The sequence below is a fragment of the Macrobrachium nipponense genome, chromosome 1 (assembly GCF_015104395.2).
Source record: "Macrobrachium nipponense isolate FS-2020 chromosome 1, ASM1510439v2, whole genome shotgun sequence".
In the NCBI taxonomy this organism is placed as follows: Eukaryota; Metazoa; Arthropoda; class Malacostraca; order Decapoda; family Palaemonidae; genus Macrobrachium; species Macrobrachium nipponense.
The window spans coordinates 148213378-148241319 of NC_087200.1; the positions used below are offsets into that span (position 1 = coordinate 148213378).

General features: G+C 39.5%; 1 protein-coding gene across 2 annotated transcripts; it reads right to left on the reverse strand.

The window, feature by feature from the left end:
- On the reverse strand, window positions 1–26750 carry LOC135219741 (UDP-glycosyltransferase UGT5-like). 2 transcript variants are annotated; one of them, XM_064256764.1, is made up of 8 exons: window positions 26653–26750; window positions 13323–13493; window positions 12780–13034; window positions 3445–3675; window positions 3162–3326; window positions 2654–2876; window positions 2309–2528; window positions 1–345 (listed from the first exon to the last, which is right to left on the reverse strand). In XM_064256764.1, the coding sequence occupies exons 1-8, from the start codon at window positions 26737–26739 to the stop codon at window positions 81–83; spliced, it is 1617 nt and encodes a 538-aa protein (XP_064112834.1). In that variant the 5' UTR covers window positions 26740–26750; the 3' UTR covers window positions 1–80. The 2 variants fall into 2 exon arrangements, with proteins under 2 accessions (XP_064112834.1, XP_064112835.1); XM_064256765.1 differs by lacking the exon at window positions 3162–3326.
- Window positions 26751–27942: the final 1192 nt, after the last annotated feature.

Genomic DNA, 27942 nt, shown 5'->3' on the forward strand with positions numbered 1-27942 from the left:
TTTTATGTATTGCGTGTATGGCGCATATATATTGAAAAAGCATGAACAAATGTTGGTGTAGCATTATTCAGATTTTTTCTTCAAATCCTTTTTACCAAAACTACACCTATAACTTTCTTGAAAATCCAGTGGAGAATAATCAAAGACAAAATGATAACCAAGAGGAACAAAGCCAACACATCCAGCAGGAGAAGTTGCACCCATGACAGGCTCGCAGCAGGAGACCTCAACTTAGGGGCTCCTCTGTGACGTATGACGTACTCCGTCCAGAACACTGCTCGTTCTACTGGAGAATTCAACTGGTCCTTGTATAGCCTTGAAGTCTTCGCTACATTTTCTTTGTATCTGAAAAAAGTAAGGAGATCGGAATTTGATTTCATTTTCTTCAGTGAAAAATTAATGAACTTCAGACGCCTTGAAACACCTTACATTTGCTCAACCTAGCATCACTGAAATGAACAGTGAGTTCAAAAGCTTAGTCTACACTATGAAACTGTTCAAAGTAAAATGAAATGTCATTAGCACATAAAAAAACTCCAAGTTTGTAACATCAAATGGAGATGAATGTAATGATAGATTTGAGGTGAAATAAATAAATAAAAAGCAGACACGCAGAGTAAGTAATGAAGGAGTCAATTTTATTACAATCAATCAAAAAACTTCTGTATTTTGTTCCACACCTCAAAACAGGAAAATGAATACCATATTGGAAAGGAGATTGTGGCTATCGGTTGCCACAAACAATGGGAATATTCATCAGAGATTTAGTGCAGAAGCAATGGCACACAGCAAAGTATGATCTAAGTGAAACAAATAGTAGCATAGATACTCGGGGAAAGCATGGAGAAAATTGTTAACGACCAAGTGTTGAGTACCCTTATCCTACTTGAACCCGTAGAGGGGTAGTGCCATTAGTGCACCTCATATGGTGCACAGTAGGCATTACTTATGTACTTTGCAGCATCCCTTCGGCTCCTGGCTGCAACCTCTTTTGTTCCTCTTACTGCACCTCCGTTTATATTCTCTTCCATCTCACTTTCCACCATCTCCTAGCAATTGTATCGTAGTACAACTGTGAGGTTTCTCTCCTGTTACACCTTTCAAACCTCCTTTACTCTCAGTTTTCATTTTAGTGCTGAATGACCTCGTAGGTCCCAGCATTTGGCCTAAATCCTATGTTCCTTCTTTCCAACATTATCCTACTTGAGATAGAAATACGAACGGTAGAGAGGTGAAGAATAAGTATCCAGGTATGCATTAAATGACCTGAGGCACTTTTAAGAAAGTTATGGTTCAAGTGATATTTGAGCACGTTTTCTAATCAGAGAGAACCTACTGCACACAATTTTTATAATTATGAGCGAAGTGAAATCCTACTGGAAACGGGCTCATTTCTGGCGGCCTGGCACTTCCCGGCCTTAACGCTATTCAAATGCTAATATCTCCAAAAGTATTAAAGAGCAGAGAAAAATTCTTTCGGCAGATAAAACCTTACATCTTTAAATTTCATCCCATATAAAATTTATTTTTAGAATATCATAAATTCGCATTTAATTGGTTTTAATTATTGCATTAGTCCCTAACACAATTCAAATGCTATCTCCAAAAGTATTGAAGATAAAAGAAAAATTCATTTGGAAGATAAAACCTTACATCTTTGAATTTCATCCCATATAAGATTTATTTGTAAGATATCATAAATTCGCATTTAAATAAAGTTTTAATTATTGCATTAATCCCTAACGCCATGCGAATATCTCCAAAAGTATTGAAGATAAAAGAAAAATTCTTTCGTTACATAAAACCTTACATCTTTCAATTTCATCCCATGTAAGATTTACTTTTGAAATATCATAAATTCACATTTAAATGATCTTACCCTTTGATGGTTTAACTTCAAGCTTCACGAGTTATCCCCTTTATTTAGGGGGCCGTACTGGTATTAACTTATAATGCCTCTTCTCAACTTGTCTTAAGATTACTAATGTAGTACATTGGGTTTACAACTTGACTTCCATTGGCGTGAACTTTCCATTGATTAAATCCCTTGCTTTAATAGTTTATTATTAGACTTATAGAATGTGTTTAACTAGCCGGTTACTTGAATTTTCTTTTGTTTATTTGCTAATTAACTAAGAGAGTGAATGCTATGGATTTGTATAAAAACATGGCGTATTTTAATGGTAATCCATATGTAGGGGGTAAGCAATACAAAATAGTATACGGAGAAAATATATCATAGTACATCAACAGTCTTATTAAGAAATCATGAAATGTCAGGCTACTAAAAGGGAAAATGAAAACTTACTTTGTATTGTTGATAACTTCTTCTAGAGAACTGATGATGAGATCTACAGATAAATCCTCATAATTTAGAGACAGACCCCAGCTGTTAGCAACAACTCTTGCTCCGTTTGTAGGCTGATCTCCAAACAGGGGCAGTGCAACCATAGGAGTTCCATGGTACAAAGTCTCTTGCAAACTGAGAAGCCCTCCATGACTTATAAATACTTTCACATTAGGGTGACCTGAAAAGTCATGTAAGAGTTCTATAGATACCGGCTTTCAACCAATATTCAAAAGCAATCAATCTTATTGATGTCCAGTTTTAAATATAAGTCCTGTACTGTGCTTACAAGATTAAAATACTCGCCCAAAATATCTTGTTGTGGAAGCCAGGGGCTAATCATGATATTTCCGGGAGTTCTTTCTAGGTCTGTTTCAAATTTCCAAAGAATCCGTTGGTTTAATTTGGAAAAGGCTTCGATGAACATATGCCTGTACTTGTTAGGCAATGTATTCCCTTTTGTAACCGAACCAAGGCTGAAGTATATTACCCCTGCTGAGCCTGCTCCTTCAATCCATGACTCTAAGCCCTAAAATTAAGAAAAATGACATTCATAATGAAGTAACAGAAGACTGAAAATATATTGAAACAAAAATACAACTTTTAGCCTGATTAATATAAACTATTTCATAGACATGTCGATAATAATACTATTTACAAAGGAATCTTGACATCACACTCACGAAGTGATCACAGAAATGTTTCATTTCAGGTATACATTACACATTTCCTACATACTACAATGTACCACAAACTGATAGCATAAAGCCTCTCATGCAAATAGACACCAGTCTTGATAGTAGTAGTGTCTCACCCCTGGTAAAGGTTTGGCAGGTCGACAGTGCATCCCGCCCACTTCCACTTGGGAAGGTAAAAGGGGCATAGACGAGCCACTCGAAAAATGGGAGTTCAGAAGGACAAGACTCTGATTTCTCTCTATGTCTAGAAGGGCAGGAAGGTCTGGGAAGTGCACGTCGATCTACAATACAGTCAATTAGGTATTCAGCATGCAATTAGTTTGTGTTCATGAATGTTAACATAGTTTTAGCAATATTCATTGCACTTTAGAATGGATTTTCATAACAATGGAGTCTCACCTCTTTTTGAATTGCAGGAATAATCTCCCAGTTTCTCCAGTAAAAGGGTTTTACTACGCTTGCAATTGCATTGGCAAGTCGTCCAAAAACATGTCCACAATTAGATTCATAAAATAAAGTGGGCACGTAGGCAGGACTAAGTATGTTTCCAAGGACAGCACTTTGTCGGGGATCCATGCCAGCTGTTGCCATGGCAATGAATGGCCTCTCGTGTACAAATGGGTACATGAACTAGAAATAAAGGAATCAGTAGTAGTTGTGCATATAAACAAAAACTATATATATGTGGAAGTTATACATAATTTTCATTTTGTGATAAGTCCCAGACTGTTTTTTTATATAAGAAAAAATCTATACTTTTAGTATAGTAAATAAGAGACTAGTGGAATAAATCGTGATTTTAATTGTGCTGCATACACAGGTTCTTTATTATAGTAACGTTTACTATTCAAAGTCAGAAAGCACAACAGATGAAAATTATGCAATTCCGGCTGGCCTTGGATTGGGGAACAAATCATAGATAGATATTATGGCTGAGGGCCTCCTTCAAACTGGGTAATAGTTTGGTAAACACTCACTCAGGGTTAGCTTGATTAATTATATTTACCCACTTCATCCGAAAAGTTTCGCTCAAGAAGCTGTTGATTATTTTTCAATACATGCTATAAATAATTTTAATTTTCTCTTTGCAATATCTTTATTAAGGATATACATGTTGATTTATTTTCCTTCTATTACATATTTAAAGAAAATCGAGACAAAATATTGAAACATTACGAAATTCTTCGTTCATTTAGGAATGTGAACAAATTCGAAATTATCGTAAATTTAAAGGCACGTCATAAATTTTATATTTCACTCAAGCTTTTTTTCATATCGATGGATTTAAATAATTTTTGATGCATAATTTTCATATAAACTTTTTAAAGTCTACTATTCCAAATTAAAAACATTCATCATTATCATAGTTTTTACCTTGATTGATTGTGCAATCGTTACGTTAACAAAGAAAACATGATCCAAGAATAGTAAACCAATCATCTGTCAATGGGAGATTACGTCTACTCATACAGTTCTTATGGCTCATAGTAAACGAACACAATGTTCTCTGGTATCGCGTAATTCTATCATAAATATGCACAAAGCCAACATCCCGAAGGCGGATATAGCTCAACAACCGAACATGCACAAAACAACTGTTTATCGGTGGATAGAGAGGGAAAATGATTGTGGCAATGTGAACCCAAGAGAGCAACCAGGGCGATCGCGCCACACCAGCAAGTATCAAGGAGGTTTGATAGTAGATTTCGCTCGTCGACATCCATGATCTAATACAGCAGTAATAAAGAGGGAAGTAGGTCTTCAAGTTTCGAGCCAAACTATCCGAAGAAGATTGCATGAAGCTGATATTCACCACTTCAAACCAGCCAAGAAGCCCTTTATGACAGAAAGTCACCTCCAAGAAAGACTCTCATTTGCATTGGAATACTGTCCTTTGGGTGATGAATTCTGGAATAACGTCATCTTTTAGGCGCCATCGGAACAGCTATTGTTATATAATTTTTTATCATAAATACATTACAAAAAATGTTACAATACTCCATCTTGAAAATAGACCTAACCTCTGGGATAATAGGTACTCACACACATAGTCACACACACACACACATATTATATATATATATATATATATAATATAAGTTAGGCTTGCATATAATTATTTATTGTTCCTCTGATCTCTAGCCTATATATATGTAAATATTATAATATATATATACTATATATATAGTATATTATTAAATGTGTGTGTGTGTGTTTGTTGGTGTGTGTGGTGTATAGTTTGTAAACTAAAAAGGAATATTTTGGTACAAGTACTGATTTTACTATTATAAACGTTCTATATATAATTATCTTCTATATATATGATATATATATCTATATATGTGTGTTTGTGTGTGTGTGTGAGTGTATAGTTGTATATAGATAGGCTTGCTATAATTATTTGATCCTCTGATTAGGCCTAGCTTTATATATGTATATATATATATATATATATATATATATATATATATAGTGTGTGTGTGTGTGTGTGAGTGTATAGTGTAACTAAATAAAGGATATTTTATGTACAAGTACTGATTTTGACTATATACGATATAGTATATATATATATATATATATATATATATATACATATATATATACACATATATATATATATATATATGTGTGTGTGTGTGTATAGTTGTAACTAAATAAAGGTATTTTATGTACAAGTACTGATTTTATTATATATATATATATATATATGTATGACTGGCAAAAATGTTCTGTTACAACAGAATTCCATCTAATAAAAGGAGCCCAAAAAATGCCAAAATATAGAGAGAAAATACTATATTTCAAAGACTGCTGTCCCTCTTCAGGTAGATGAATGAGAAAACTTACAGAAAAGGTGGTATTTATATCAAAAGATCCATCCACAGGTAAGCCAATTTAGGTCACTCCCTCTGATAATCTTCCTTTAATCCTCTTAAGTGTTGGTTGAATGAAAACTTTATCAATGGTATCTGAATCCCATGTGCCCTTTGAGATGTTCATTACCTGTCTGTTTAATCAAGGCCGATTCCATCATCTGACTCTTGTACTGGCAGTTGCTGCTATGAATTATATGTGACAAATTCTAGTTTATTCTGTGGTTATGTTCATTTATATGGTTGAAAATAGCTGAGTTCTGTTGTCCATTCCTAACTGACCGTTTATGTTGTGTTGATCTCTGGGGAAGTGATTTTCTTGTAAATCCGATGTAAGATTGGTCACAGTCCATGCATGGGATTTCGTAAACACCTGTGTCCTTGGGGGAAGTCTTTTGTTGGATGTTAATCAGGGATTTGGCAAAGGTGTTTGGGTAAGTAAATGCAAAAGGGTTAGATTTTCCAAGAGTCTGGGTGACCATCATAATCCTGTCCAGGTGTGGAATTTTTATTTTATTGTTGGGTGTCGTTTTGGTCTTGTCTTGAAGGGGTTGGTAGAAAATTGTTTGCTCTGTGAATTGCTTTCTCAATTACATGGTCAGGATATATTAAAGATGAAAGCTGCTTACGAATTAGTTCTAATTCTTAAGAATAGGTTAAGAGGATTAAAGGAAGATTATCAGTGGGAGTGATTTAAATTGGCTTACCTGTGGATGGATCTCTTGGTATAAATACCACCTTTTCTGTAACTGTTCTCATTTATCTACCTGAAGAGGGAGACACCAGTTTCTGAAATATAGTATTTTCTCTATATTTTGGTGTTTTTATGGGCTCCAGTGATGGAGGGCTTCTTTTTTGGGTACCATCCCAAGTGGTACCCAAAAAAGGAAACCTCTCTCTTGCAGAATTTGAACTCTCAGGTTTGAGCATAATCCCTGCAAAGGCACATGTTGACAGGAATTCATACACATGCCAAAACACCTCTTCGATGCAGTGTCATCGATGCATTTATGCTTTCTGATGCCTTGCAGGGTGTTGTCGAACCTTTTCGTGTAGGCATCGGAAGCCGAACAGTGACGAACCTTGGGTGTTCTACAATAACAATACTGAACCCATGGGGTGATGAAGGTCGTTTTAGTGGGCAGCTATCCTCATCCAACTAGAGGGGCTCGAAATTATGTCAGAGGGTGCCTGTGTATGATAAATCTCACGAAGACGGTGGGCATTGAGGTGCTGGAAGTCCACTGTGCTGGGAGGTTGGCCCATCTTCTTGGCTACTACAACCATCCTTGCACACCACTCCGTTGCGTCTCCTGTTGGGACTGATTCTATCACACCCTTCTGAATGTCTTCATCAAGGTGGCCCTTGACCTCCTATTCCCAATGCTTAGTGATTGCTGCTGGAGTATGACAGGCATAAGGTACAGCATCAGGCAATAAATGTATGGGGTGTTGCTTGCCCGTCATCGCAGGTAAAGGGTCCCTGGTTGTGTTGAAGGTTATGGACGAAAAGTGATGTAACAGCCATTCTTCCATTCTTGGGGTTCTCTCTTCTATGGATGGGATCGGTATGGTGGCTGGCTTCGTTTTCTGAGTGGAGTTGGGTTGTGAGACTGCCTCAATTAACGTCAGGTGATGCAAAAAGAGGGGAAGGGTGAGGGAAACAAAGAGGCATTATTCCCAATTCTTTACAGGCATTCAGCAACATGTAAAAGTTCTTGGCCATTTGCACGAAGTAAACCTCCTGCTTCATGCATCGCCCACCTGCTTCAATGCTGCATGCCGTTGATCCAAGGCATCTCACTTGAAGATTAGCTACATCCCTTAGACCTGTTCAAGGTTGCAGTTCCAGGGGGTTTATGTGCAGGCTTGAAAGCATCGTGGGTCCGGCAGCACAGATCTGCACTCCTGTGTCTGACCTCCCCCTCCCATGGGAAACACAAACCTTTATTGTAAGGTGATCACCAAACTTGAGGCAAGCGGGGTCTTCTTCATGCTCCTGCAGCTTTTCTGGAAGTGCCCTGCCTTTTGGCACCTGTGGCATATTATACTTTTTGCTGGGCACAGTGCTCTACCAGGTGAATTACGTCCCCTGCAGTTCCCCCGTTGCTTTGCATTCGAGTTGCTGCACAACACTGCAATGTCTGGCTCAACATCATCACTGCCTGTGATGTCATCACTTGAGCTGCCGGTTAACTCTCTTGCAACTACATGTAGAACACTTTCAATGTCTTCGTGTGCAGCTTCAAAAGTTCAACACAAAGCCTGAAGGGCACCTACACTTTTAAATGTATAATGCTTAAAATACATGCCTTTTTAACACAGGATTACTAAAACCTACCTTTTTTTTTTGCATAATAGCATATATTCAGCTAAGGACTCTCCACATTTAGGACATTGAAAATCACAATTGGTGCTTTTTGAGTGCACCATGAGAAATAATCACTTGCTGACTCCTCGAGCCCTTGGGCGAGAGAAAAAAACTGACCACTGCACTGCCTAATTCAACAACCATAACAGGATGTTTCTGATGGCATCCAGAGCCACATTTGGGGTAAGAGCGTTCTGTTTGGCATCTGAATACCGACCGTCCAGTGCACATTGCAGTGCCGAAACACAATTGAGTCTAATGTGCAGGACAACGTCTTGTGGCAGAAACTTGCTAAGGTGAATCCAACAGGTCATCGAAAGTCTCCAGGACGTGAATGTTGCTGAGGACATCACATCACATTTCTCAGGGGCAGCAGAGACAGGAATTTTGCCAGCACATGATGATCCAGAACTGTGAAGGGCATCCTTAAGGGAATGGCTGGCGCATTGCTGGTCTACAATTAACTTCTGTACTTGCATCACAGCCCATGACAAGGCCTTTGGCATTGCAAGAAAGGCACACCTCGGTGGGCCTGGGGTGGTCAACCTATCAGGGACTTGACTCGTCTCGAAAACTCACTGCACCATGGGTTTGCAAATAGACCACATCCTAGTAGCAATGAAGTTTATTGTAAAGGACCAGAGAGCTGACTGACTCGCAACCGCATTTCAGTTTGCAACTCGTTATCAGTTGGCAGCACATTATAGAAAACATCCTACACAATAGAAAGGAATCTCCTTACGCATGACCACGTTAAAGGAGTCGTATTTGTTACAGGGTCTAATGGACCCTCTTCTAATTAAAAAGAAAGAAATCCTTAATTGTTAACTCAACCATCTTTGGCATCTCCCTGGACTGGCAATTCTGCAGCAAAATCAAGTTATTATATCTAGGATAAAAAGCAAACTCTGAGATACAAAAATAGTCTTTATTTCCCCCAAACTAACATGAAAAATCAAGGAAAATGAATTTAAAAACCCCAAAACCATGAAAACAAAATTACTCCTCTAATAGTCATCTTGACTAAAAATACATGTCGCACACTATTCTCATTGTGAAAACCCATCAGTATTTCCCCAAACAAAATTGTCAATCAGAGAATTAATTTTCTGTGGTGACAAACCGAATCCATCTGAAAAAGAAACCACAATTATATAGAATGAAAAGAATGGATAAATGTTCCATAAGAATATTAAGTGCGAACACTGCACTTTAACTCGCTTGTGAAAATTCACAGGTTTTCCCAAAATTCACTTTACCTTCACGATAGGTCTTCTAGTGCCACCTTCAGGCTTTCTCAGTGGTAAATCACCACAAAGGTCTGCCGTCTAATGCCCCATTTCCTCAATACTAGGGAATATATTATGTATCCATGCGCTCTGATGGATGTACAAATGTACTCATGCAATGTTATGAAACTTTCCACGAAACACACCCCCTTTTGATGTACAAACTGACACACACACAACTGCATTTTTCTGGCGTCACGGTCATATGACTACCAACCAACCAGGCCAACTTGCGCAACTGCACTCTTGCCAATGCGACTTGGCAGTGTTATGCTTGCATATGCTCTGTCTCATTCCAGTGTTTTTAAGCTTTTCCATAACACTCATGACTGTGCTCTTGCACATTCCAATCTGCTGGTGACACAGTCTGTTGCATCCTTATTTTAGTTATTAACATTACCAGTGCCTGTAACATACTTATTAGTGCTCACAAGCCCTATGTTGGCTGAAATTCTCTGATGTTAATGATTAAAACAAATTGAACTAACAAGATGAAGAAAAAATTTGCCTGTTAATACCTGACACAAGAGAGAGAGAGATCCAGTGATAACAGAATTTGGGCTGGATTTGAAGCCCACATGGCTCCTAACATGTTCCTTTGATTGGGAAGCAAATCATATAAATATTACGGCTGAGGGCCTACTTCAAACTAGGTAATAGTCTGGCAAGCACTCAGAGTCAATTTAATTAATTATATTTACTCACTTTATCATATCAGAAGAGCAATAGCTATACAATGGGGTTTCAGGGGGACATAATGACCCAGTGAGATAACTTAAGAATTTCACAGAATAAGATCTTGAAATGAATGAAAGGTAACCTGCTATTCTGGGTTACAGGAGTGATTAAGTGCAGTGGAAGCAATCCCACTGGGGACATAAAGTGAAGAACAGTATCCAGAACTGACTACTGCAATCTGCAAGTAGAATGTATTGAGGTCATGCAGATGAACACAACACGCGGTAGTATATCGATGCGGGGTGTACTGATGGTAGCTAACAACTCGATCTCACAAAACTAAATTACCTTACATTATCACAAAAATTGACCACTTTGTCTATGGCATGAGAATACACAAGTATCAAATGATACAGGACTTACACTTTGAAAAGAAAGGAAAGAAAGTCAAAGTATAAGGACGTGACTGACTGTTGAGAGAACCTTGGAATGTGGCACTTTAGCTTCTATAGGAGATGGAGTCTTCTTCCTCAGGGACACCAGCAGAGGAGGTAAATGACCGAAACACCACAAATATTTACTTAGGGCTAGCAGCATCCATGTTCAAGAAGGGAGTGGATGTAGCTCAGGAGAGCATAGGCAACCAACTTTGTCAGAGTTGAACTGTGTTTCTTGAATGTCTAAAAGTTTTTGAGGCAGCTGGGATGCTGTAGGGTCTTTTTATAATGTTCAGAGTTATGTTTGGGCATTACGGCAAGTGGTGTTAGTTGTCCGACCGTGTGTCATGCACGAGGTCTTCAAAACATGAAGTCAATGCTACTTGTCTCATTGTCTATGGCAGCTACCCTGTGTTCTTCACCCTGTTGGTTTGGTCCAGCACTGGTTTTCCCTTGGGTAGGAAACTGGAAGCCTCTAAGTACTTTACTAGCTTATTTACCCTGTAATATCATTGGTACTCTAAATATACTGAAACTGTATCGTCCGTCTAATAGTTTCACTGATGCATTAAATAGAATTTATTTTCTACAAATACTACAATAGTGACATGAGTCATGTGGTGATAGCATACAACATAGCTTTACTAGTCTCACCAAACTTGTTATTTTCATTCTATAAATCTGCTTTACAAGTTTTGTTTGCCTGTCATATGTCTAATATGTTTTGTAAGTTTAGGCAGACTCATAGTGTTACTGACGTTTCTGATTTGGAATATACTTGACATGTTTTGCCTTGCTTATAGTGACATGGTGTCCTGGCATGCTTAACAAGTCTTATCGTCATTGTAATGACACTAACTTAAATGTGTTTCTCCAAACTAGTTTCATATTTAGCGACCTTGGTAGCCTCAGCATCATGTTGTTTGCTTCGCAGAGACATTGGTAACATGAATAAGCATTTCCAACTTTGTCCTGACTTGAACACACGTTTTTATCCTGACTATCAAACGCCAGAATAGTTTACCTTATATATTGTAATAACTTTGTAATTGTGATTGGGTTCACATAGCTTTATTCTTTACTGAAACACCGAAAATCTTGATTGTTGTTACCAACGTTGCTTATTTTGAATTGACTCTTTTACCTGAATATTTTTTCTCCAGTTTTATGTGACATATACAGTGGTATTTTTCTTATGCTTCTCCAACCTTGTCTGCCTCACCCAGACCTGTATTTATCCTTTACAGGTTTATCTGCTTTATAGTTATACAGGCAAAGTGACACGAGGAGAATGGTTAACAAACACCTAAGTGATTTTAAGAATCTGGAGGTAAACAGACCAATATAGTCAAGCCAATAAATAATGAAGAGTCAAGGAACCTTCCTGGAGCTCACCAGAAGATATACAGTAGCATTGATGAATTTGAAATCTTGAAGTACACCACACATGGAACATAGTAAAGATTAAGTATAAGGAAAGGATCAGTCCTGATTTGCCATTTTGATCCCGAGTTAGCCTGCTCAACACAGGAAAGTATATAAATGCAATTGTAAGAAAAATCACTCTAGAAACCCTTGAATACCGTCATACAGAATTCTTCTTCATACCAAGTTTGAAATGATGGAAAATTAGTCGGCAACCAGGAAAAAATGGACGTAAAATGATGTGATAATAAAAAATAATAGCATAGTGTGAAAATAATAACCAAAATTTAAGGATATTAAACAGTTCAACAGCCCAACTCTGCTCTTTCCTGTTGCCAGAGGGATATTCTCATTGCTTAATAGGAACTGTGCTTAGTATCCTTTTTCTTATCATCTAGATTCTGCAGAATCTTTCTACTCTTATCAGGTCACCAAAATGTTAGTTGCCCACTTCATTTATAGGGGGCATCAAATCTTAGTTTTTGATTGAACAATTTAATTATCATGCAAAATTGATATTCTGTCCCTTATCCTTAGCTTTCATTGTTTCTGGGACTCATACATTGTAGGGACTGACTGTAGCCCAAGAATTTTGCACTTAGAAAGAAAATATGGAATTAGAAAATATGTAAAAAAATGAATAACTTGAATTATCAAATACCTCATTAAACAGATTATTAACAACAATGACATCATACTCCTTCCTCTTCTTGTAGAGTTCCCTCACACGTGGCACTTGATAAATATCTCTCGCCATCTTCTGCATTTTATCTCCGAGCGTATGAAAAATCCCAAGTACTGTGTTTGCATCACTGAACATGTTTATGGTAGCTCTCGGATAATGGGGAAGTCCATGAGGGATTTCTCTGATGTTCGGGTTTTGGTGCTGGATGTCGTAGCTGGTCAACATGTCTACCTGAGGGTAAAAGAACAACGATTATGCTCTGACGACAGAAACTTCAAGTTTGACGTGGAGTCCAATTACTTGCCTCCGATATTTATATTTTAAGCTTATATTGACATTCCTTTTCAGTCTTCCGTGCATGTGGCCACACTCTTCTTTGCAGTTGCAAACATTAAGATTTTTAATTATCAGAGCTGCAAAACAGGACAATGTTATGGTCCTGTTTGGTGTTCTTAGCTAAAAATCATTAGGCATTCAGACTTCACAGTTCTCCTTAGTTGAAATGATTTTCATACTTACTTTATGGCCTCTATCTGCAAGGGCTTCTGCCAAGGGCATGAAGACATTTCTATGGCTCCTACTTCCAATAGGAAGGAGCATGAGGATCTTGTAGGATCTTTCAGGAGGAAGGAGTTTCGCCCCTCCTGTCCCAGTCAACATCAGCCAGAATAGGACACTAGGCCATTTCATCTGCAGAAAATGTTGTTTGTTGCAGAGGAAAGCAAAGATTGAACATGTTTTTATGCAACCAAATAAATTGGAACTCATATGGTAACAGAATTGCTAATTCTCAACAACACATCAATATATATATAATATAGTATATATTAATTTAGTATAATATCTTCTATAGATATAATATCTAATATTTATATATATATATATATAATGTATAATATATACATATATATATATATATATTATATATATATATAAATATATATTTCAAATATATATATATATATATATATATATATATATATTATATATATATATATATATATATAATATATAATATATATATATATATATATATATATTATAGATATATATATATATAATATATATATATATATATATATATATATATATATATATATATATATATATATAGTATATATTCTCAAGGAAGCAAGGGAGACGTCTTCTGGTAATTTAAAAAGGCTTTATTAACCCTTAAACGCCAAATGGACGTATTAAACGTCGAGTCAAAATCTCCCCCGATTTCCGAATGGACGTACCATACGTCGGCTCAAAAAGGTTTTTTTAAAAATTCGCGGAAAAATACTTATAGGCCTACCAGCCAAAAACTTTTGAATCACGCGCCTTGGGGGATGCTGGGAGTTCACGGATCAAGGCGTTGTTTTGTTTACAATCGTTACGCAGGCGCGCAAGCGCGAATTTCTTTCTTATCGCACTAAAAAGTATCAGTGACAAATCTCAAAAAATTATTTCGTCACTTTGACATAATTTGTGCACCGTTTTAAATTATCCGATACATGAAGTATTACATATGAAAATGTGCGCAATTTCATTTACAATACAACAAAAAAATACTGATGATTGTAACTTTTTTCAGTTTTGAAATATTTCCATATAAATAACGATAAGTGCCAAAATTTCAACCTTCGATCAACTTTGACTCTACCGAAATGGTAAAAAAACGCAATTGTAAGCTAAAACGCTTATATTGTAGTAATATTCAACTATGTACCTTAATTTTGCAACAAATTGGAAGTCTCTAGCACAATATTTCGATTTATGGTGAATTTATGAACAAACTTTTTCCTTACGTCCGCGCGGTAACTCTTCCGAAAAAATTCATACATGCGATTGTGGTAATGTTTGCACCATTTTAAAATTAGCCGTTACATAAAGTTTTATATATGGAAATGTGCGCAATTTCATGCACAATACAACTAAAAACAACCCATGGTTGTAGCATTTATCAGTTTTGAAATATTTTCATATAAAAAATGATAAGTGACAAATTTTCAACCTTCAGTCAATTTTGACTCTACCGAAATGGTCGAAAAACGCAATTGTAAGCTAAAACTCTTATATTTTAGTAATATTCAATCATTTACCTTCATTTTGTAACAAATTGAAAGTCTCTAGCACAATATTTAGATTTATGGTGAATTTATGAAAAAAATAACATTTTCCTTACGTCCGCGCGGTAACTCTTCCGAAAAAATCATACGTGCGATTGTGGTAATGTTTGCACCATTTTAAATTAGCCGTTACATAAAGTTTTAGATATGAAAATGTGCGCAATTTCATGTAGAATACAACGAAAAATAATTGAAGGTTGTAGCTGTTCTCATTTTTGAAATATTTGCATATAAATCACGATAAATAGAAAAAAAACCACGTTCGGTCAACTTTGACTCTACCGAAATGGTCGAAAAACGCAATTGTAAGCTAAAACTCTTATATTTTAGTAATATTAAATCATTTACCTTCATTTTGCAACAAATTGGAAGTCTCTAGCACAATAATTCGATTTATGGTGAATTTATGAAAAAAACTTTCCTTCCCTCCGCGCGCGGATTCTCCGCCATAAATCTCCGAATTGCGTACATCGAATTCTCGGAAAATTTGCTCCGTTTCATATTAGGCATTTCATAGAGTTTTATATATGAAAATGTGCGCAATTTCATGTAAAATAAAAGGAAAAATATTTGAAGGTTGTAGCTTTTCTCATTTTCGAAATATTTGCATATAAATCACAATAAATAGAAAAAACCCACGTTCGGTCAAATTTGACTCTACCGAAATGGTCGAAAAACGCAATTGTAAGCTAAAACTCTTGAAGTATCGTAATATTCAATCATTTGTATTCATTTTGAAACAAATTGGAAGTCTCTAGAACAATATTTAGATTTATGGTGAATTTAAAAAAAAAAAACATTTTTTTACGTCTGCGCGTTACGAATTCGTACATCATTTTGTGATAATATTTTTCCGGTGTTGCTTTTATTGTTTTACAATGTATTATATATCAAAATTATTGCAATTTAGTGTAAAATACAACGAAAAAAAAGAAACTCGTTAGCTTTTACCGTTTTTTGCACAGCGTGATTTTAATACAATTATGTATGAATTTTTTTTTTCGCTACCATATATCGCATTATTACCATATGATAATGATATTATTTTTAATTTCTGATGATTGCATACTAAATTTCAGGCAATGAAAAAAAAAGGAGCCAAAAATGAACTCTTAATCTTCAAAACTAAGCGCGCTGTGATTTTTTGAAAAAATTATTTTTTCCGTTTCCGCGCTCGCTCAAAACCGGCTCCGGAATTCGGGGGAGTTTTTGATTTTTACCGCTTCGGCGTTTAAGGTTAAGCGACGTTTCGGGGTCCAGCCTCATCATCACGGCTGTAAAAAGGATTAATACACACAAATATAATAAAAAGACTCATCCTAATAACTAACATACATTTAAAATTCATAGAAAACCTACTACAATGCTAAGAAAATTACCATATCAAGTGAAAGTGAGAAGACGAGTGACCAGAAGAAGAAGGAAAGGTTCCAAGTAAACAGTTATGCCAGGTAAAGAGGGGTAGCGGTAGTTTGATTGTTTAATTTTGGAACGATTGTTTTTATGAAAAGCGATTCGAAAACAGCAAGCTCTTGAAGAGAAGCCCGTATAATGACTTTAAAGTGTTTGTATTCTATATTGAATTTGCATTTTTTTGAATGTTCACGAATGTTCGAGAATTCTGGTGAAGACAACCGGACACCTGTTCTATAGCTCCCCCCGTGGCAATCAATGCGGACTTTAAGAAGCCTACGTCAGGCCGCGACATAATTTCCCAAACTACACGAAAATAAATAGACCGCATTGGAAGTCAGAAGAGGGCTCAGCTTTTCTTTATATCTAAATAAAGACCCAATAGTTAATGGGTTTCTTAAGATTAGTTGGCTTTTTATGGCCGGACAATATTCACGTATTAAACGCTTAACTTTGGTATAAAACGTTGTATCACTGATAAACGGGACACTAGCAAAGAAAGGCATTCTAGGAGCAGTTGGTCTGTTATTTTTCTCTATTAATTTATCATTTAAAAACTTGGTTAGGTATTTGAAGAAAACCGTAGCTGGATAGCAGTTATCGGTGAAGTACTGTTGTAAAAGAGTAATCTCATTGTGAAATTCAGACCAGCCAGAGGAGAGAGAATATGCCCTGTGGAAGAGTGTATATAAAGCGTTTACTTTAAAGTTAAAACTACAAAAGCTGTAAAAATTTGTCCTTAGTCCAGTAAAAGTCTTTTTTCTAAAAATTGAGGTGTTAAAACCATCCGTATTACGTGACACTTCTATATCTAAAAAAAGAGAGCTTATTATCATTTTCATAATCAATTGTAAACTTGATATTAGGGTGGGCTGAATTGGCAAATTGTAAGAAGGAATCAGCACTGTCTCTGTCTCGAAAAAGAATAATCTACTTTAATTTCGTATCTAATAATGTTCTCGATAAAATGTACAGTTTAGGAGTATAATGCGAAAATGTAAAAATAACTCGAGATTACGGGTGGGTTTTTGCACCCTAAAAATTTTGCTAGGGTCCCGGACTTTATTATTTTTTTTTCCGTGGTAATACTTGGGACCTATCCCTATAAGATCCAATAAACCAGTGGAGTAAATTATGTATGTGTATGGACTATAATATATATATATATATATATATATATATATATATATATATATATATATATATATATTGTGTATATGCATTCCTATGTGTGTACAAGAAAAGAGATACGTCGTTTATTAATGTATTTTTACGTATGAGCCGGCCTCGTTGTGACCCCAATACGTAAAGGAAAGTATTTGAGGGAAAATGCAGAATAAATTACTTGAAACTTACCTTAAAAGGTTTGCTTTGGGTTAGATTACTCTATAATAAGGTCGCCATTGAAACCAGTTGATTAATTTACATTACACATTTATTTACACGAGGCCGTTGCATGGCCTGGAGAAAGAGTAAATGCAGCTTGTCCGCACGGGGACCAATCTTATCTCTCACAAGGGGAGCTGGCTAAAATAAGATTAACGTAGATGCTAGCTTTCAAAATTATTCATATTATCTTGCATTAAGGCAGCACTTGCGAAGAGACTTAAACACGTGACTCAACCGATCTGAAAAAATGCCCAGATTAGACACAAATTAATTAAAGATTTCTTGCACAAGTTACAGTTACTTATTTTGTCTAACACACTGGGGAGGAACTCTTAGTGTTAAATGAAATATTCAATGACTTCATTTGTCTGGGACAATCACAAATGGGAGACATGAGGCCACGAGGCAGTGAAAGGAACAAAGGAATGTTAATTTGAGAATTAGTAGTTTGAATTTTGAAAATGGGGAGTAGTTACGTGACTAGGAGGGAAAGAATTGGCAATATGACTGATTCACAAGACGTACCTGGATGCATTATTGGAAGTGGACCTTTGTAGGGGAACTGGCATCCGCTTTGTCTGAGGTCTGGGCGCGCCAATCGCGCCGTGGTAGGCCTAATGGAAGGGTGGCTGGGACGTCTGTCCGAGGTCACGAACTGGAGTGGACTGAGGCTGAATGCATGTGTGATTCATGGGGGTTCGGGGTCAGCTTATCCCCTCTTCCGGCGGCATTCCTGGAAACAGAGCATATCGCCAGCGAGAAGTTCACAGGATAAAAGATCTTAGGAGTAGGCCTACGAAGTACCTAGCTACCTACACACTTCCCTTTGGGATACGTCCCTAAGGCTGACAAGAGTCTATATTCCCCCCCTCTCTAACAGGAAATTCCTATCTCTGGCTGGCATTTTCCCCTTTGAAGTCAGCTGATTCAGGGAAAATGGGTGCTTTTCTAGCAATCAAAATATTTACTAAATGCTGGGTAAGACGAGGCGATCAATAAATGTAACAGCTCCCCCTGTTAAGAAGGCATTCTTTCCCTTTCGGGCGTGAAGGCCTTGGCTAAATAAGTTGATCGTCTCGACTACCCAGTTCTCCTACTCTAACTGAGGTTTTTAGAGCAGCCACATGGCTAACTACAGTGGCCTACCTAACTTATAGGTGGAGATGCTAAGTTTACGAACTCTGAATTAATGTAGTCTAGCCTAAGTGAGAACTACGGGTCACCTGTGACGACAGTCTACTCTACCCATATGTAAGGTTACTTGAAAATTCTACTTGCTACTACCCTAATGCCCTGGTACTAAATTATTAGCCTAACCTACTCATTACAATTAATTAGAGACGCAATCATTCCAGAGTGCGGTACGCACAGCAGTGGTTTATTGAACTGAATTGTTAAAATACATGAGATGAGATAATTATACATGAGGATGATGAGTGATTAGTAGTGTACCAGGATGGAAATATAATGAGGTAATTATGACAATTGCATGAGGGTTAGTATTACCAATTCTAGGGGTTAGAGGGTTAGTTTACTGGCAGAGATCAGGCTGGCTACCTTCTCTGGGTAGGTGCCAGGATCACTCTGCAAATGAATGTGACACTGTACCCCGGGCACAGGTGCCAAGGAGAGCATGTGGCTCTTTGGTTAGTTTGTTAATTTGCTACGTGCCTTCTTCTTCTTATTCCTCCAGGGCCTGGCTACACCAGCCCCAGGAGTTGATGTAGGCACCGACTCTGGGGTAAGGCCAGAAACGCCGTCAGGAGCAGAGGCAGTGGTAGCCTGAGGGATTTCAGGAGAACACCCTACTTTGGTATCTGCAGCAATCATCGTAGAGATGGAACCTTCTGCAGGGGAGGCCCTCACTTCGGCTGCTGCAAGAGCCGTCGTAAGGGTAAGACTCCTGGTTGGGCAGTTCCTGGTCATCCAGAGGAGGTGTAAAGGTGAGGTCTGCCGGAGGTTCATCCCCGGGCAACAGAGGTGAGGGTGAAGAAGAATCATGGACTCGAGATTGGCCATGGGCTGCGGTAAGCTCCATGCCTGTTGGAGGATCTCCTGTAGGAGGATCCTTGATAAGGTTAGGTACCGGCTCTAGCTCAGGGCCAGGCACAAAAGTCAAAGTTTGTGGTGGCTCTACGTCCAGGCTGGATGGAGCTTGGCACTGCTCAGTGCTGCCAAGTGGCACTGGCAGAGAGTTTAGGTCGACTGGACCTGTGACGGGTACCGGAGGTGCAATACCTCTCAGCGGGCCCTTGGTAATGGGAGACAGAGGCTCCTGTCTCTCGTGGAAGGCTGAGCCTTGTGGAACATGGACAGTGTCTGCTGCACATAGCTTGCTAGGGCACCTAGGCCAATTTGTGGAGTGCCCTATCATGTTGCAGGTTTTGCAACGGAACTGTGAATGATAAATCTCCCTCCTTGGTAGTGGGGGAGACTGTTTTGGTGGCCGTACTTCCAGGAGGAAGTAGGTCTTGGATGGCTCCTTGCCTTGGAGTGATTTGTCGTGGGGTTAGGACCCCTAGGCTTTTTGAAATGCGAGGGAGACTTCATGTCTTGCCCTAGGAGGAAGTCATAACCTCCTGGAATGTAGCTTGCAACTGCAAGGGTACAAACTTTGGAGAAGTGAGGTCTGGTGACTCTCAATTGTACGGTCGGAAGGATCAGCTTGATATGGTTGATGCCTTCAATGGTGATGAGTTGAAGTCTGTCAATGTTAGCCCCTCGGGGGATTCGATTTTCCCGTATCAGGGAGATTTGAGCGCCAGAGCCATCATAGGCACTGACGTGGCTTGGCGGATAATGGCTTTGGAGGGGTGCGACGGTTAAAGGGCCCTTATCTGGGGGTCCTAGTAAAGAAGAATTGGTAATGGCCATTGCGATGGGGGGAATATTGTGATTAGCGCACCCTCCGTAATTTGCAGACATGTGACCCTTGCAGCCACAGTCTCGGCAGAACTTGTTCCAAAACTTCTTCCGTGGCACTGGACGATAAGGCTGAGATGGCACCACAGGTTGCGAATCTGTGGGGTTACCAAGGCTTGCAGTGTGCTCTGGCACAGGTGAAGAGTCCTCTCTGGCAGTGATTTGATGTGGGGAGTTTAAGGAATCCTCCGTTGAATCACCCTTGGAAACAAGTTCGGGGTTAACTGGTGGGCTTACCTCTTCCAAAAGGGAGGAGGTAGGCGGTGAAATGGTAAAAGGCTGGCCAGAGACGGCGGGACTGTGAGGCACAGTGGGTGTACGGCTGGAAGCTTGCCGAGTGATTTCTTCATCTCTTGAGAGCTAGCTCAGGCTTTCTCTCTTCTTCTCTTTCCTTCTTCTCTGCTTCTCTGGCTTTTCTCTGGTTTTCTCTTTCTTCGTTTTTTTGCAGGCGCGCGGCATCCTGCTGCGCCTTCACCCACTGGCCGAGTGCTGGTCCAGTGTAACCGGCCTCCTTGCCCAGAGTTATGAGGGTTCGGAGCCTTGCCCAGAGTTATGAGGGTTCGGAGCTTCTCTAGCTCTATGGCAAAGAAGTCGTGGGAAACGGGGGAAGACATTTCCCATAGGCAGCAGTAGAGGCTCATATAAATTTGAAAATGATGGCCAGGAATAGTACTGGATGGAATGGGAGTGCCTACTGTGTAAAGTGGCACTCACTTACAAATGGGTTCTGCAAATGAGATAATGTGTCTGAAAAGACTGGGTGCTCTGTGGCACTTTGGGAATAGCACCTTCTAATGAGGTGAAAAAATCAAAAGGAGTGTGCTGTGTAAGTCACACTTACGGGCGTTCCTTATTTGAGACACACTAGGAGGGAAAGAACTGGCAATATGACTGATTCACAAATCGTACCTGGATGCATTATTGGAAGTGGACCTTTGTAAGGGAACTGGCATCCACTTTGTCTGAGGTCTGGGCGCGCCAGTCGCGCCGTGGTAGGCCTAATGGAAGGCTGGCTGGGACGTCCGTCCGAGGTCACGAACTGGAGTGGACTGAGGCCGAATGCATGTGTGATTCATGGGGGTTGGGGGTCAGCTTATCCCCCCTTCTGGCGGCATTCCTGGAAACAGAGCATATCGCCAGCGAGAAGTTTACAGGATAAAAGATCTTAGGAGTAGGCCTACGAAGTACCTAGCTACCTACACACTTCCCTTTGGGATACGTCCCTAAGGCTGACAAGAGTCTATATTCCCCCCCTCTCTAACAGGAAATTCCTATCTCTGGCTGGCATTTTCCCCTTTGAAGTCAGCTGATTCAGGGAAAATGGGTGCTTTTCTAGCAATCAAAATATTTACTAAATGCTGGGTAAGACGAGGCGATCAATAAATGTAACAGCTCCCCCTGTTAAGAAGGCATTCTTTCCCTTTCGGGCGTGAAGGCCTTGGCTAAATAAGTTGATCGTCTCGACTACCCAGTTCTCCTACTCTAACTGAGGTTTTTAGAGCAGCCACATGGCTAACTACAGTGGCCTACCTAACTTATAGGTGGAGATGCTAAGTTTACGAACTCTGAATTAATGTAGTCTAGCCTAAGTGAGAACTACGGGTCACCTGTGACGACAATCTACTCTACCCATATGTAAGGTTACTTGAAAATTCTACTTGCTACTACCCTAATGCCCTGGTACTAAATTATTAGCCTAACCTACTCATTACAATTAATTAGAGACGCAATCATTCCAGAGTGCGGTACGCACAGCAGTGGTTTATTGAACTGAATTGTTAAAATACATGAGATGAGATAATTATACATGAGGATGATGAGTGATTAGTAGTGTACCAGGATGGAAATATAATGAGGTAATTATGACAATTGCATGAGGGTTAGTATTACCAATTCTAGGGGTTAGAGGGTTAGTTTACTGGCAGAGATCAGGCTGGCTACCTTCTCTGGGTAGGTGCCAGAATCACTCTGCAAATGAATGTGACACTGTACCCCGGGCACAGGTGCCAAGGAGAGCATGTGGCTCTTTGGTTAGTTTGTTAATTTGCTACGTGCCTTCTTCTTCTTATTCCTCCAGGGCCTGGCTACACCAGCCCCAGGAGTTGATGTAGGCACCGACTCTGGGGTAAGGCCAGAAACGCCGTCAGGAGCAGAGGCAGTGGTAGCCTGAGGGATTTCAGGAGAACACCCTACTTTGGTATCTGCAGCAATCATCGTAGAGATGGAACCTTCTGCAGGGGAGGCCCTCACTTCGGCTGCTGCAAGAGCCGTCGTAAGGGTAAGACTCCTGGTTGGGCAGTTCCTGGTCATCCAGAGGAGGTGTAAAGGTGAGGTCTGCCGGAGGTTCATCCCCGGGCAACAGAGGTGAGGGTGAAGAAGAATCATGGACTCGAGATTGGCCATGGGCTGCGGTAAGCTCCATGCCTGTTGGAGGATCTCCTGTAGGAGGATCCTTGATAAGGTTAGGTACCGGCTCTAGCTCAGGGCCAGGCACAAAAGTCAAAGTTTGTGGTGGCTCTACGTCCAGGCTGGATGGAGCTTGGCACTGCTCAGTGCTGCCAAGTGGCACTGGCAGAGAGTTTAGGTCGACTGGACCTGTGACGGGTACCGGAGGTGCAATACCTCTCAGCGGGCCCTTGGTAATGGGAGACAGAGGCTCCTGTCTCTCGTGGAAGGCTGAGCCTTGTGGAACATGGACAGTGTCTGCTGCACATAGCTTGCTAGGGCACCTAGGCCAATTTGTGGAGTGCCCTATCATGTTGCAGGTTTTGCAACGGAACTGTGAATGATAAATCTCCCTCCTTGGTAGTGGGGGAGACTGTTGGTGGCCGTACTTCCAGGAGGAAGTAGGTCTTGGATGGCTCCTTGCCTTGGAGTGATTTGTCGTGGGGTTAGGACCCCTAGGCTTTTTGAAATGCGAGGGAGACTTCATGTCTTGCCCTAGGAGGAAGTCATAACCTCCTGGAATGTAGCTTGCAACTGCAAGGGTACAAACTTTGGAGAAGTGAGGTCTGGTGACTCTCAATTGTACGGTCGGAAGGATCAGCTTGATATGGTTGATGCCTTCAATGGTGATGAGTTGAAGTCTGTCAATGTTAGCCCCTCGGGGGATTCGATTTTCCCGTATCAGGGAGATTTGAGCGCCAGAGCCATCATAGGCACTGACGTGGCTTGGCGGATAATGGCTTTGGAGGGGTGCGACGGTTAAAGGGCCCTTATCTGGGGGTCCTAGTAAAGAAGAATTGGTAATGGCCATTGCGATGGGGGGAATATTGTGATTAGCGCACCCTCCGTAATTTGCAGACATGTGACCCTTGCAGCCACAGTCTCGGCAGAACTTGTTCCAAAACTTCTTCCGTGGCACTGGACGATAAGGCTGAGATGGCACCACAGGTTGCGAATCTGTGGGGTTACCAAGGCTTGCAGTGTGCTCTGGCACAGGTGAAGAGTCCTCTCTGGCAGTGATTTGATGTGGGGAGTTTAAGGAATCCTCCGTTGAATCACCCTTGGAAACAAGTTCGGGGTTAACTGGTGGGCTTACCTCTTCCAAAAGGGAGGAGGTAGGCGGTGAAATGGTAAAAGGCTGGCCAGAGACGGCGGGACTGTGAGGCACAGTGGGTGTACGGCTGGAAGCTTGCCGAGTGATTTCTTCATCTCTTGAGAGCTAGCTCAGGCTTTCTCTCTTCTTCTCTTTCCTTCTTCTCAGCTTCTCTGGCTTTTCTCTGGTTTTCTCTTTCTTCGTTTTTTTGCAGGCGCGCGGCATCCTGCTGCGCCTTCACCCACTGGCCGAGTGCTGGTCCAGTGTAACCGGCCTCCTTGCCCAGAGTTATGAGGGTTCGGAGCCTTGCCCAGAGTTATGAGGGTTCGGAGCTTCTCTAGCTCTATGGCAAAGAAGTCGTGGGAAACGGGGGAAGACATTTCCCATAGGCAGCAGTAGAGGCTCATATAAATTTGAAAATGATGGCCAGGAATAGTACTGGATGGAATGGGAGTGCCTACTGTGTAAAGTGGCACTCACTTACAAATGGGTTCTGCAAATGAGATAATGTGTCTGAAAAGACTGGGTGCTCTGTGGCACTTTGGGAATAGCACCTTCTAATGAGGTGAAAAAATCAAACGGAGTGTGCTGTGTAAGTCACACTTACGGGCGTTCCTTATTTGAGACACGCTAGGAGGGAAAGAACTGGCAATATGACTGATTCACAAATCGTACCTGGATGCATTATTGGAAGTGGACCTTTGTAAGGGAACTGGCATCCACTTTGTCTGAGGTCTGGGCGCGCCAGTCGCGCCGTGGTAGGCCTAATGGAAGGCTGGCTGGGACGTCCGTCCGAGGTCACGAACTGGAGTGGACTGAGGCCGAATGCATGTGTGATTCATGGGGGTTGGGGGTCAGCTTATCCCCCCTTCTGGCGGCATTCCTGGAAACAGAGCATATCGCCAGCGAGAAGTTTACAGGATAAAAGATCTTAGGAGTAGGCCTACGAAGTACCTAGCTACCTACACACTTCCCTTTGGGACACGTCCCTAAGGCTGACAAGAGTCTTTATTCCCCCCTCTCTAACAGGAAATTCCTATCTTTGGCTGGCGTTTTTCCCTGTGAAGTCAGCTGATTCGGGGAAAATGGCTGCTTTTCTAGCAATCAAAATATTTAACTAAATGCTGGGTAGACGAGGCGATCAATAAATGTAACAGTATATACCTATGTACCTGTCACGTAAAAATGACACTAATATTCAAACACTCTGATAGTTGTTTCATTCTGTTCAAATATCAAATGCACTATGCTGCTGTGCGAGTTTCTTTTTTTAAGATACTGTAAAGTGTTAAATGGTTAATTCATTGTTGATAGACTGAAAATGTTATGGACAGAAACTAAAAACATATAAATGTACACAGGGCCGTTTCTGGCTTTGTGGGGGACCTAGATAGATAGGTAGGTAGGTACTTCATTTATCGCTGAGGGGTTTGTCAAACTGTGATGAAGTGATTCCTAGCCCTTTAGATGGTCTACTAAGATGCAAGAAACTATTACACTTCACATTTATTTATTTCACTTCTATTTCAAAGAGCAAAGATAATAAAAAACCAACACTTAAAATTATGGTAAATTAACATCACAGTCACACACTTACCAGAAAAACCGATAATAATTCACATTATTCACAGTAACAATGCATTGTCCTCATAATGTCTGCTTCCTGGCTATTTACTCGCAAGTCATCAATGATGTCCTCATATAACACCTGCTCCCCCACCTCATGGTTGATCCTGATTATTGCAAGACCAGTGAGACGATCCTGTCCCATGGAAGACCTTAGATGGGTCTTGATGAGCTTCATCTTTGAGAAGCTCCTCTCTGCTGAGGAGGCCATAGTCACAGACAGATTGTCAGGGCAACCCACAGATTGTGATACAGTTCCTCCAATCATGTTTTTTATGGATAAAGGTGAGGAGCTCAAGAGCAGTCATGTCATCGGAGAGTAAGCTTGGCAAGTTTTTTATTTCCACAGCCAGTTCCTTTCCATCATTGTCACTTTCATTCCCAGTGCTTAATGCCATGCAAAGGTTGTCCTCAGTGCATGATCATCCAGCTTTTGGAAACTTAGCAGCACTCCAAACCTGTCTCTCACTTCACCCAGTGTTTCAAACCTATCAGTTAAAGATTCAATGGCTGTGTCAACAACAGCAATTGCAATTAATTACACAAATGGAAATTGTCATAGGAATACCCAAAATATAAGGCGTACATGACAAAATCTTTAGATTTTCAAATTTAAAATGTGAAAATTAAAAATGTTCAAAGGGAAATTCCAACTTGGGGGCCCTAGGCAATCGCCTAGTTCGCCTATAGCTAAAAATGGCCCTGAATGTACATTTGTTTTATACTTGAAGGTTCTTTGCTATGGAAGGGCTTTCCAGTGCATACCCTTTAAGAAATAAATGATTATTATTTACCAATAGGAGATAGGAAATAGGTGTGAACACAAGCAGTTAAAGAGGATGCTTACCTTGATGAATCTAGTTAGTAACTCAGTGTCTGATTTACTGAGTGACAACCTGTTGCATGTTTTTCTCTTTTTTGTGGAATGTTGCATTCACCTTGTGGTGAAAGTAATTAATTCAACAAGTGAGTTCTACAGCTATGACAATGAGGAAAGCTACAGCAGAATTAATATATTTCTGGCAATCTTCTTCTACCTCATGCGTTAAAACTAGCAAACAATTGCTTCCTTTTGAACCAAATCAGATAAGATGTAATAGAAATAATATACATCAAGGAAGAACATCTTTCAGGCTAAAATATACAGCTGGAAGAAAACTGGCCATTTCATAGAACTTTCATTATCATCAAAAAACTTATTTGCTTTTGATTATCAACCAAATTAACAACAGTAGCACAAAGTTTGTATATTTAGACTTTTAACTTTTAACATAATTAAAAGAGGCATTTTCCTGATAAAGCCACACTAGACTTAACTAATTGCAGCTGTTCTACTTCAAGAAGATAAAAAATAATTTTTTACATCCTGTTTGTTTCATGTCTTCAAAACTGAAAAAGCATCAGAAAGTGTATTCAACCACAGAGAAAGAAACTCTAGCCTTAATTACAGCATTGAAAAAGTTTGAAGTGTATGTGAACAGACCTAGGAATGAAGAAATTTTAGTGTTGTCTAATCACAAGCCACTATTATTTATAAAAATTATGAAAAAACAGAACCAAAGGTTAACAAGGTGGTCTTTGTGCTTGCAAAAGTATAAGTTAAGAATGCAGCACATTTCTGGTAAGAACAATGTAATTGCAGATTATTTATCCTGTTGTGAATCGTAGGATTGAAACTCAGGATGACTAATCTACTGGGGGGAGGAATCTTATGTTGTTGCCTTCACAAAACATAACTTCCCTTCAGTAATTGTATGAAATGTTGTAAAGTATCTGTAATATGTTCAGATTCCACATTAAAGTTAGAGGTAATATGTTTAAATAATGTATGTTCAGAATTCGCAAAAGCATAATTTAAAGTTACGTAGAGAAAAGAGCAGATGTATTATTCATCACTTTAAGCCACATAATTTTAGTTTTTTTTTTTTTTATTGTTGAGTCGTCCTGTATTGTACCAGCTTTTGTCTTGAGCCATTCAAGAAACCCACTTGATGATTGCGCAATGTTTCATAATGAAGCTTCTCAAAACATTCAATACAAAAAATTCCATGTACAAATTACATAATCTGCAGGAATTACATCACTGTGCTTGTGAAAATGTAATATAATAATTTCTTTCATGTTAAAAGAATTTTAT